Here is a 13,380-nt window from a genome sequence, read left to right as displayed (position 1 = left end):
AAACTATAATAGTATCTGAATGATACTAAAATAGCACTGGCAACATATATCAAATATAAAATAATACTTAAATAATATTTAGATAGATTACTATTATGATTTTGCTTTTTTTTTTTTGTACAAACAATGTATTTCACTATTGTTCCATTATATACAGCACAGATAAAAGTTGTACTGACTGTATTTGTCATTTTATAATTTAAGATCTACAGTACATACAGTATAACCAAGCGTGTAGAGGTATTATAACAGGTTCAGTTCCTTAAATTTCATTTACATCCTCTCATTCAGATCTGCCACATACACGTAAGAATCAACGAGGTTTGTGCGCAATTTCTTCTCTTTCTTTTCCTTCTCGTGTGGTGTTGAGGCCCAAGACGTTCTCGCGTATCATTAAAGCACCAGATTTGGGTGGAATGAGGATTTTTTTATTGAACTACAGACTTAAACTACAGTCTCTTTCCTCACACAAAGCTATCGTATGACTTCAGAAGATTTGAAAAACAGTGCACAAGTTTTATATGGATTACTGCTATGATACTTTTATGTGACTTGACAGTTATACACATCCTCTCATCCCTCATTCTTGTGTTCCACGGATGAAACAAAACTTATATGGCTTTCAAAAAGGGTGAGAACATAATGACAGTTTTCTATTAATTTAGCATTGCTTTTTATACATTCATTTATTTTTTGGATATTTTAAAAGCTGTTTTCTATCTTTTAAATGCTTTAGGCATTTGTACACCACAGAAAGTGAAATTTGATTTGAGCTTTGAAAAAAAAAAGTCATTTTCTTTCAAACTATTCTTTCAAACATGATCACAGTCCTCATTTAAAACAATGTGGCAAGGTCAAAATGAGACAAGGTGATGCAGGTGTAAAATGGGCTGCAGATCACAGAAGGAAGTGAATCATATTCAGTGAATCATTTACACAGTCTGCCATCTAATCCCTGCCAATTCCCTTCATTTGCACAATCACCTTGCTGCAGGTCAGACTGACACAAGCACACCTGAGAAGAACAGACGATGGAACTCTATAGGGAAGGACACCAGTGTTGTCTTTAACTATAACTAAGACTGTTAGGAATCATTTTTGTTAATTAAATAATAGCACGTAAATATACTACATAGTAAATAATTAAATATACATAGATTACTAGACGAACATTATAAAAAAAATGAACAAAATTTAGAAATGAAGCCAGTCTGCAAATATGAGTTCACAGATTTAATAGAAAATCACGTAGTGTACGATGGGAACAAACCCAGATTTTATAGCTTCAGACTATGATTCTAAACAGTCAGAGGAGATCAAACATGATTGATATTTTTCGGCCGATTTCAGAACATGTAATGTTTGTTTATATATTAGTGCTGTCAAAAATAAACAAATTTTGTTTACATAATACGTGTGTGTGTGTACTGTGTATATTTATTATGTAATATAAATACACACACATGCATGTATATATTTCAGAAAATTGTTGTGTTTATATATTAAATATATTTATATAGAATATAAATATATACATGCAAATACATACATATTTAAGTAAATATTTTCAAAATATATACTGTATGTGTATGTATTTAAACATTAATAAATATACACAGTACACACATATGTAAACAAAAACATATATATAATTTGTAGTTTTTATTAATGTTTTATATATTTTATATATTATAGTTTTATATATACAGTGAGGAAAATAAGTATTTGAACACCCTGCTATTTTGCAAGTTCTCCCACTTAGAAATCATGGAGGGTCTGAAATTGTCATCGAGGTGCATGTCCACTGTGAGAGACATAATCTAAAAAAAAAATCCAGAAATCACAATGTATGATTTTTAACTATTTATTTGTATGATAGAGCTGCAAATAAGTATTTGAACACCTGAGAAAATCAATGTTAATATTTGGTACAGTAGCCTTTGTTTGCAATTACAGAGGTCAAACGTTTCCTGTAGTTTTCACCAGGTTTGCACACACTGCAGGAGGGATTTTGGCCCACCTCCACACAGATCTTCTCTAGATCAGTCAGGTTTCTGGCCTGTCGCTGAGAAACACGGAGTTTGAGCTCCTCCAAAGATTCTCTATTGGGTTTAGGTCTGGAGACTGGCTAGGCCACGCCAGAACCTTGATATGCTTCTTACAGAGCCACTCCTTGGTTATCCTGGCTGTGTGCTTCGGGTCATTGTCATGTTGGAAGACCCAGCCTCGACCCATCTTCAATGCTCTAACTGAGGGAAGGAGGTTGTTCCCCAAAATCTCGCAATACATGGCCCCGGTCATCCTCTCCTTAATACAGTGCAGTCGCCCTGTCCCATGTGCAGAAAAACACCCCAAAGCATGATGCTACCACCCCATGCTTCACAGTAGGGATGGTGTTCTTGGGATGGTACTCATCATTCTTCTTCCTCCAAACACGTTTAGTGGAATTATGACCAAAAGTTCTATTTTGGTCTCATCTGACCACATGACTTTCTCCCATGACTCCTCTGGATCATCCAAATGGTCATTGGCAAACTTAAGTCGGGCCTGGACATGTGCTGGTTTAAGCAGGGGAACCTTCCGTGCCATGCATGATTTCAAACCATGACGCCTTAGTGTATTACCAACAGTAACCTTGGAAACGGTGGTCCCAGCTCTTTTCAGGTCATTGACCAGCTCCTCCCGTGTAGTTCTGGGCTGATTTCTCACCTTTCTTAGGATCATTGAGACCCCACGAGGTGAGATCTTGCATGGAGCCCCAGTCCGAGGGAGATTGACAGTCATGTTTAGCTTCTTCCATTTTCTAATGATTGCTCCAACAGTGGACCTTTTTCACCAAGCTGCTTGGCAATTTCCCGTAGCCCTTTCCAGCCTTGTGGAGGTGTACAATTTTGTCTCTAGTGTCTTTGGACAGCTCTTTGGTCTTGGCCATGTTAGTAGTTGGATTCTTACTGATTGTATGGGGTGGACAGGTGTCTTTATGCAGCTAACGACCTCAAACAGGTGCATCTAATTTAGGATAATAAATGGAGTGGAGGTGGACATTTTAAAGGCAGACTAACAGGTCTTTGAGGGTCAGAATTCTAGCTGATAGACAGGTGTTCAAATACTTATTTGCAGCTGTATCATACAAATAAATAGTTAAAAATCATACATTGTGATTTATGGATTTTTTTTAGATTATGTCTCTCACAGTGGACATGCACCTCGATGACAATTTCAGACCCCTCCATGATTTCTAAGTGGGAGAACTTGCAAAATAGCAGGGTGTTCAAATACTTATTTTCCTCACTGTATATATAAAATAATAGTTCTACTAATAAGTATACTAAAATACTAATAATTACTATTTACACCGTTAAAGATTGTAAAAATATGGCACAATGTACTGTGTTAATATGAAGGAATTTTCCAGATTTATTTTCCATATTTTATTTTTAACTATCCGATTGGTCCCAGTTGATCATACTGTATAAAATAAAATAGAAATGACTAACTAACTAACTAACTAAATAAATAAACAAACAAAAATTAAAATGAAAACTGAAAATATAAAAATAAAAGCTAATTCAAAATATGAATACATACTACAATAGTATGTAAATAATACTTAAAAAATAAATAAATAAAACAACTGCAAGATACTGAAACGGGATACAAATCAAAATGCGCACTGTTTCGCAAGTACAGCCATGTCATGTCCACGTAAACGCAGTAAACAGTTGTAAACGTTTTATGTACAAGGCCTCCAGAAAGAAATGAGATTGAATCATTCAGAGAAACTCCATCCACTTGAAATCACATTGCATTCATCCATCAAGTAAAGCAGATCTACTTCAAAAGGATTATTTAGACTTCAATCTCTAATAACAAACATTTTGTACAGAATAATACAAGCTTCGCTTTTCTGCGAAATCCCCTGAATGCCTTGTCCAACTGTAAGTGCATTACCGTAAAACTTTCGGTTCGTTTTTTTCTGAACTGAGAAATTATTTTCTGTCCTTCGTGACTCAGATCCTGTCAATACAGTCTGTTGTATTTATCTGGAACATTCTTTAAAGACAAGCTGCCACAGCCTTCCATCTTTCACTCCTTTACGGCCGACAGCAGTAAATCAGTCCGTTCATAACTTTGAATCACATCGACGAGTTCGGATTGTTTTCCTCAGCTAATAATTCATATACGGATCTTCCATATGGCAGAGTGAAAATTTGTTTAAAAAGTGCCTGAGTAATGAGATTGCAGTTAGGGACTGATAGCCGTTTTAGTGAAACAGCAGATGTTCTGGTTAAGGAAAAAAAAGCTTTTATGCTGCACATAAAGACAGTTAGATACAATGAGAGAGAGACGGTGGATTGAGAACATGGAAGATGATAAAAAGCAAGCCAAACTCTGGTGATGTACTGATAAAGGAAGAACAGAAAGTAACATTTACTGGAACCGGGAAGAAAGACAAGGTATTTTTCTCACCGGGGGAGCAGCCAACCAGCCGTACTTGTCCTCCGTGCGGTTCATGTCTCGGTCGAAAGTGTACAGCTGCCGGTAACGCAGGTGATCCACATCCAAGAGGTTGAACTGCCGGCGGGCGTAATGATAACTCTCATTGTTGCCGGCTCGGGGAAAATCCAGCCATTCCGGATGGCCAAACTCATTGCCTGCAATTAAACACAATAGAGAAGTTTCTTACAGACTTCAAAAGCTAGTTATTGTTGACCAAGTTGATTTGAGTGTCTGACAGCAATACAGTATTTGCCACAGCCACTTTGAACATTTTGTTGTGCCGGTAAATCGAAAGTTCAACTTTTTAGGGGTCACTGGATGCTAAATTCACTTTTACATGTCGTTTGAACATAAATGTTTGTTGGCAGTGTGTGCACACATCTACCCTATAATGATAAAAATCCACCCAGTGGTTTTTATTTAATCCCTAAAAATAATATCCCCTTTTTCAAATCAGGCCGTTCTCAGCTTCTTATCTGTGGGACGTCACATGGACGAAGGCCGCTCCCACGATAGCTGATTAACACTGGCATTTTACCTTAGACCCGCCCTGAGTGAGCTGCAACAGTCCGACCGCCATTGTTTTGTCACCAGAGCAGATGTAGACAAGACTCCTAAGCGATTGAGGTGTTTTGTTGTTGGATGTAATAATGAACATAGTAGTCGTCATTTACTCCCAACTACTGAGCCGCCTCCAGCTTCACCTACACAAGAAGTGAGTATTAGGGTTTTTTTTTTAATGAATCTTTGCAATCACCTTTCCTAATAACGTGCTAGTTAGCAAGTTTTGTGGCCAAATGCAGCTAAAGTAAACAGTCTCTCAGAGCATGGCTCCTCACCTCACAGAAGAGAGGGGCGGGGTCAGCAGAGCTCATTAGCATTTAAAGCAACATGCAACAAAACGGGTTGATGTCTGCAGAGCTGATTTTAACAAGGTAAAAAAGGGTGTTGTTTTACATGACCATTGAGAAATTTTAACTAAGGTATGTTATAGACTTTTCACTAAGACCCTAAAGAATCATATCAACTTGTGGAAAATGAGCATACGATGACCCCTTTAAATAATTTTTGACATTCAGTCTTGTTGGGTTGGGGTACTGTGATTAAGTATTGATAACTGGTAAATTAGTAAGTTCAGTAAAAGTATGTTTTTTATGTATTAAAAGTTTTTTATAGCAAAATCAAATAACTCCACAGTGTTTTTTTGGCAAAAGCAGATAACTCCACATTTCATGTTTCATGAGTTAAACAAAAAACACTTGTTTAATCTTTGTAATCTCCTCAGCTGACAATGTAAATGCCTGACAAATGTTGTTGTTGTGATTACAAGGAATACAGGAAGCTTTTCCTTAACCATTGTAACGTGCTACTTTTGCAAGGTTCCGTGAAAAGTTTCAGCTTTTATTTTCCTATTAAGCCCCAAAGAAGATGCCAAAATGCGGGTTCATCAAGTTCATCAAAATGATCCATCCTTGATCACTTTTAATCAGCTTTGACTAAACTCCTCTCAGCTAGCGCGTCTTTTCGAAATGACTAGCATGCAGCCTTGTCACCTGACTTGAATACAGCGTGCTGATTCATGACTACACAGGCTTTTTTGACCAAATGTGTTTAGGGTTCAGATAATGCACAGCAGTCAGTTCATTTCTTTAAAGATGGAGTTTTTCAGGTTTTGCAAATGAACTCTTCATATGACTTTCTTCTTTTAGACAAATATGATCGGATTTATATAAAAAAAAAAAAAATGTCCTGGCTCTTCTAAGCTTTATAATGACAGTGAATGGCGGTTGAGACTTTAAAGCAAAATAAAGTTCAGAAATCCATCATAAAAATACTCCACATGGCTCCAGGGGTTAATAAAGGCCTTCTGAATCAAATCAATACATTTGTGTAAGAAAAATATCCATATTTAATACTTTACAAACCGTAATAGTTTCCGCTAACTGTCATATGTGCGTTCACGAGAGAGTGGTGTTCCAGCGGATGACGTAGGATGTAAGCGTAGCATAAACTCCGGTAAGATCATACCAGTCTCACTAGAACCAAGTTTTCTTTACAGCAAAGGCAAAGTCTCCTCTTGGCTTATATCGAAATCCTCTGACATTTTTTTTGACAAATTCTCGTTTTGTACAAATCAGTGTTTTGTTTTGCCCTCTCATCTTTGCTTCCGTGTTCATCACTTCCTCTGGAGCTTAAGCTATGCCTGCGTCCTATGTCATCCGCTGAAATGCCACTCTCTGGTGAATGTGCATACAACAGTTACCGAAAGCTAGAGATTATGGTTAATAGAGATTGAAATATGGATATTATGCTTCCACAAATGCATAAATTCACTTCAGAAGTCCTTTATTAACCCCCGGAGCCACGTGGAGCACTTTTTATGATGGATGGATGGACTTTATTGAACTTCAAAATCTCAACACCCATTCACTGCCATTATAAAGCTTGGAACATTTTAGAACATTTTTTAATATAATAACTCTGATTGGAGTCGTCTGAAAGAAGAAAGTCATATATACCTATGATGGCTTGAGGCTGAGTAAATCATGGGATAATTTTAATGTTTGGGTGAACTATCTCTTTAAAAATGTAAAAAAAAAAAAAAAAAAAAATCAGGATTCCTCTGATTCGCAGGATTTCTGAAGGATCATGTGACACTGAAGAGTGGAGTAATGATGCTGAAAATTCAGCTTTGCATCACAATAATGTGTTACATTTTTGATTAAAATGGCTTTGGTGAGCAAGAGAGACAAATAAAAACTGTATAGAATGGTGACATTCCACAGGCATAATGGTTTTTATATTATACAAACTGTATTTTCTATCCTCTAGATTTTCATAGACATTTAGACTTCATTCTGTATGATTTATAATTTTGTTCCTATAACGTAGTGTATACTAGTGGTCGATCGATATGGGTTTTTTGACAGCCAATGCCGATATCTTGGAAAGCAGAGTGGCCGATATGAAGCCGATATAATTGTATTTATTTTAATTAATATTTAAGAAATTGTAAATAATTTGAAAATTGATTAAAAAATAAGCACTCAGTATTCTGGGACGTTTGTGTTAATTGGGAATCATATTTTTTCAAATAAAGCCAAGGTAACACTCATTTTACATACAGCACAGTGAAAGTGACATGAATATGACAGTGAGCAAATGCATAAAGCGCAGCACATTTTGAAATCACAAATTTAATGTTCAATTCGCACTGAAAGTCACGCAGAGAACACGTGATCATGCAGGATACACATGCACACTTCACAAGATCTCACAACTAGATTCGACTAAGTTTGCAAGGTTTGTGAAATTAAATGTGCATTAGCCATTCAAAGATTTGTTTAAATTATATAAATGCATATTTGCATATGACGGCAAACGAGAAAGGCAAACATTATAATACTTTCTATTACTAATAATATAAAAGCAATCTTTATAATACTTCTTGTATAGGGTACAATGGGGCTAAAGGCCCCCCTTAAGAAAAAATGTGCCATTCACTGTGCCTAAAATGTATAATTGCAGAAAAAATATATACGTTGTATTGAACATTAATGGAGCAACAGATTTTGTGTGAAAATAAATCATTCAAGTTGTTGATTTTGTTTAAAAATCTTATAAATGTATGAGGTGGCAAGGGGGGAATTTTACCCCACACACAGGGTAAAAGGCCCACAGTATTAATACAAATACTTCAGCTAAAATAATAATGTTTTTTTTTAAATAATGTCCAAGTTAATAATTGTTCAAAACAATCACTTTAGCAAAGTTTGTACTGTTTTCTGCTTATTTTGAAAAATAAAAATGTTTGTTCAATAAATATACTGTCATATAAATGTGTTAATATAAAAAATATATATATTTTAAAATACAGAAACAAAATCTTTAGTAAAGAAACAAAATAAGTAAAGATTCTGAAAGCATTGAAGGAGATCCAATAATAATTGAATATATTTTTTTATGGTAGTAACAACAAATGTTTTTAAATATGATGGTTTCATTCTAAACATGGTGATTATCTCTAATATGGTCACCCAACATAATATATGATATTTACCATCTGAATCCAACCATGTCAACAAATGGAAAAGTCAGCCGTCTATTAATTATCATGTTAATTACTGTGCGCCTTTAACCCCAACAGCAGGGGTGCTTTTTACCCCAAAAGCCATACTTTTACATATTCTTTCGTTATTTAAAAACTGTTGCTTTAATTATCTTAAAACTGAAAATCATAAAGACCTTTGTCTCAAAATAAATGCATTAATTTTAGTGATTCTCATTTGCTACTTAAATCTATAATATTTAAAAAACATAAAATATTAGATCAAGTAAGCACAGAATCAACTTTGCGCTGCTGCACGCGATCGTGTCAAAGATCAGACAGATATGCACGTGCATCTTGAAAAGCGAATGTTTTGGAAAGTGCTAAGGCATGTTTTTGTGCCATCTAGTGGTTTAGATGAAAATAATATCAATGGCGCCTTTTACCCCAGGGCGACTTTAGCCCCATTGTACCCTACATTTTAATCCCTTTGTTTAACAGTTCTATCTGATTATTAGACAGATGACTTCTAGCCGTCTTAGACAGAACTGTTCACGACGGCGGCGTCGGCGAACAAGAGGGAGAATGTGAGTACTGTGTGCTCAGGCGCTGCGGTTATTAGCATCGTCAAAATAAAAGTCCCGCCTCGAATGCAAAAATGCCAAATATCGGCTTAGCGATATATCGGTCGATCACTAGTCTATACCTGAACCACACACACATACACACAGCAGTATTATGCACTTTCTACTCCAAAAATAACTTTTCCTCCAAAAACTCTTGTTAGTTTGACAGTGTTAAGATGGCCTTTTCTTCCTAATATCCGCGTTCAACGTTTAATTGAAAATTCTGATGTTTCAAAAGGTCACCTCTGAAAAAGTACCAAATTTGAGTTTAAAATCCTCTCTGAACGATGACTGTGAGCAAAGAGTCGTCCAAGTAACCTGCCTTCACCCTGAACGAACCTTTCCCTCTCAGAGCACCTCCTGCAGCGAATGTACACTTCAAACCAGCTGCCATTATCAAACCAAGACAAGATAAGTGTACAGCTTCAAGATCTATTCCCAGAGCGTGTTTTTTTTTTTAGTTCATTTTCTAACAAACGAATGAATGCTAAATTAATCCGCATACCCTTTATTCAGAACATTTCTGAAAGAACAGAGAGAAACACCACAAACACACAAGCATAATGAACTGGGAGACGAAAAGATAGGACTGAATAATGCATTATGAAACGAAAAATGACCTTGTCTGAGGGTTAAGTAACAGGAATAGAAAGGATTGCCTTTTGATGTACCACTTTTTATGTCTCTCAAAGCACTATAAACTATGATAAATTGCCAAGATTTTAGTAAAGGTCTATATTATACCTTATATAACCATCTCTAAGGTCAAAAATAAACTTTTATTTAGCTGTCAACGACAAGCAATAAAATTGTTATATAACATATATTTAAAATATACTATATAATAAATATTATTATATTTTTTAACATTTTCTTTTAAATATATTTTAACCCATATTCTTTAATTTAATGTGATTTAATTAATGCGTTTAATGCGAGTAATATTCCATTTATTTAATTTATTTGGAAGCCTGGTAAATTTTTAAAAATCCTATAAATAATTTATATATATATGTTTTTTTAGCCATTTTATAAATATAAACATTAGATGAAAAACTCAAATTGTAGCAAAAACTAGAAGTGGTAAAAAATAAACATATATAAAACTTTATAAAACGTATAAAGATTACGATCTTAAAAAAAAAAAAGTAATATTGCTAAACACAAAAAACAAGCAAACAAACAAAAACACACACACACTCTCTCTCTCTCTCTCTCTCTCTATATATATATAGAGAGAGTATAATATTTATTTCATTTATTTGGAAGCCTGGTTGGAATTTTATTTGGAATTTTTAAAAATGTTATCAATAATTTAAATACATATTTTTAACCATTTTATAAATATAAACATTAGATGAAAAACTCAAATTGTATCAAATAATAGAAATGTTAAAAACCTTATACTATATTATATAAATAACAAAAGCTAATTAAAAATATCATATTAACAACACATACAATATATATATATATATATATATATATATATATATATATATATATATATATATTTTGTATATATACACACACACACATATATATATTTGGTGTGATTCTTTTTTTATATATACCGTTTGTCTGTCCCTTTTTCCTGCCATTTTTCAGAACCTGGGAGAGGTTGACAGTCCCAACATTAGTGACTAACAGCAAAAAATATCCTAAACCAAAGTGCATGTGATCAGAGCTGCATTTAACAACACAAACACAACAGACTACCGTATTCTGCCGCTGTGTGCATAAATATTTAGTCATATCAGACGCTAACTGGCCTTTGCTGCAAAACACAATGGAGTCTTTGACAGGATCACAACGGCGGGGTTTCAGTGTTTTCCAGCAGTCTGAGGGCACGATGAGCTCAGCCACGGAGCAGATGGCAGTGGAGATCACAGGCAGGACTGGAGACGAGAGCGAGCGAACACATTTGCAGGCCGAGCGTGAGCAGTGGAATAAAAGGCAAAGAGAGCGTTGTGACAGTCTTGTCAAGCGGAGTGATGAGATAATGAATCCGTCATCAGCTGACAAGACAACATCATAAAACAACAGTTGGGTAATTGAATTCCGAGGAGGCGCTTTGACAAGCAAGGGAACAGAGGCACAACAGTGAAGATGAGGTAAGTTGTTTATTCAAAGCGAAAAGGAAGGAGACAAGAAGATGGAAATAAAAATGGATGCCTGGATGAGGTGGAACGGACGAGGAATGACATAGCTTTCTAATGAAATAAATTACGCATCAGTAAAAGAAGTGTCAAAGCATAAGCAAACAGGGAGGAAGAACATGTGCTGTGACGATGAGGATGGCCTGAGGTCAGGATCAGAGATGTTCACCGATCCAATGATGTATATGCTCACAAAACTTTCAACCAAGCTTTTAATAGTAAAAAAAAAAAAAGAAAAAAGACTATACATGTAGCTATTTGTTGTTATTTACTGAATATTTAATGTATTTTAATATTTTACAAGTGGAATATTACTAAATATACCACTGATAATATTATTCTAATTTAAATAATATGATATAATACAATACAATAATTATAGAATATAATAAATATAGAATAGAATAGAATAGAATAGAATAGAATAGAATAGAATAGAATAGAATAGAATAGAATAGATGTTGTTTTTTGGGGGATGTAAAAATGTAGCCAAGACCAGCAGCATTTTTTTTTTTTTTTTTTCAGGGTTCCTGCGGGTCCTTAAAAAGTCTTAAATTGTACAAGAAAGTCTTAAAGGGATAGTTCACCCAAAAATGAAAATTCTGTCATCATTTACTCCCCCTCAAGTACAGGTGCTGGTCATATAATTAGAATATCATCAAAAAGTTGATTTATTTCACTAATTCCATTCAAAAAGTGAAACTTGCATATTATATTCATTCATTACACACAGACTGATATATTTCAAATGTTTATTTCTTTTAATTTTGATGATTAGAGCTTACAGCTCATGGAAGTCAAAAATCAGTATCTCAAAATATTAGAATATTTACATTTGAGTTTAAATAAATTACCATCCCTACAGTATAAATGCTGGGTATCTCTTGTTCTTTGAAACCACAATAATGGAGAAGACTGCTGACTTGGCAATGATCCAGAAGACGAACATTGACGCCCTCCACAAAGAGGGTAAGTCACAGAAGGTCATTACTGAAAGGTGTGGCTGTTTACAGAGTGCTGTATCAAAGCATATTAAATGCAAAGTTGATTGGAAGGAAGAATTTGGGTAGGAAAAGGTGCACAAGCAACAGGGATGACCGCAAGCTTGAGAATACAGTCAAGCAAAGCCGATTCAAACACTTCGGAGAGCTTCACAAGGAGAGAACTGAAGCTGGAGTCAGTGCATCAAGAGTCACCACGCTCAGACGTCTTCAGGAAAAGGGCTACCAAGCCACTTCTGAACCAGAGACAACGCCAGAAGCATCTTACCTGGGCTGTGGAGAAAAGAACTGGACTGTTGCTCAGTGGTCCAAAGTCCTCTTTTCAGATGAAAGTAAATTTTACATTTCATTTGGAAATCAAGGTCCCAGAGTCTGAAGGAAGAGTGGAGAGGCACAGAATCCATGTTGCTTGAAGTCCAGTGTGAAGTTACCACAGTCAGTGATGATTTGGGCTGCCATGTCATCTGCTGGTGTTGGTCCACTGTGTTTTCTGAAGTCCACAGTCAACGCAGCCATCTACCAGGAAATTTTAGAGCACTTCATGCTTCCTTCTGTTGACAAGCTTTATGGAGATGCTGATTTCATTTTCCAGCAGGACTTGGCACCTGCCCACACTGCCAAAGGTACCAAAAGTTGGTTCAATGACCATAGTTACTTAATATGTTTAAGTACCAGAATTACTACAACTGAAATAAAAATAAAGATGAATATAAATATTTTTAAAACCTAAAAAAGAGACAAAATCACATATAAAAATTACTAAAACTGAAAGTAAAATGGCAACATTTTACACCCCTAAAATTGAAAAATCTAATATTATGTTTTATATTATATTATATGTTTATAATATTAATATTCTACCACTTTAAATATATTAAATATTCAGTATTATACATTACATTAACACGTAGTCATTTAGCTGATGCTTTTAATAAATAAATAATAAATTAATTAAAAGAGAGAAAATAGGTATAATAGAGAACGCTAGTGTTTGAGGGTCTTTTTTTAATAAATAAAAAATAAAACTAATATATAAAATAGAAACA

The 13,380-nt window shown here is 34.8% G+C and overlaps 1 protein-coding gene across 1 annotated transcript in view; it reads right to left on the bottom strand.

Moving 5' to 3' along the window:
• gbe1b (glucan (1,4-alpha-), branching enzyme 1b) overlaps positions 1-13,380 on the bottom strand; it is a 154,430-nt gene that overhangs the window by 39,594 nt on the left and 101,456 nt on the right. Inside the window, exon 13 of the mRNA XM_058745129.1 lies at positions 4,471-4,655. Coding sequence (XP_058601112.1) covers positions 4,471-4,655 — 185 coding nt within the window. The remainder of the gene's footprint in view (positions 1-4,470; positions 4,656-13,380) is intronic.

Source organism: Onychostoma macrolepis, chromosome 15, assembly GCF_012432095.1.
Source record: "Onychostoma macrolepis isolate SWU-2019 chromosome 15, ASM1243209v1, whole genome shotgun sequence".
Classification (NCBI taxonomy): Eukaryota; Metazoa; Chordata; class Actinopteri; order Cypriniformes; family Cyprinidae; genus Onychostoma; species Onychostoma macrolepis.
The sequence above is the reverse complement of the archived record's forward strand: the minus strand, read 5'-3'. Positions and strand labels throughout refer to the sequence as shown.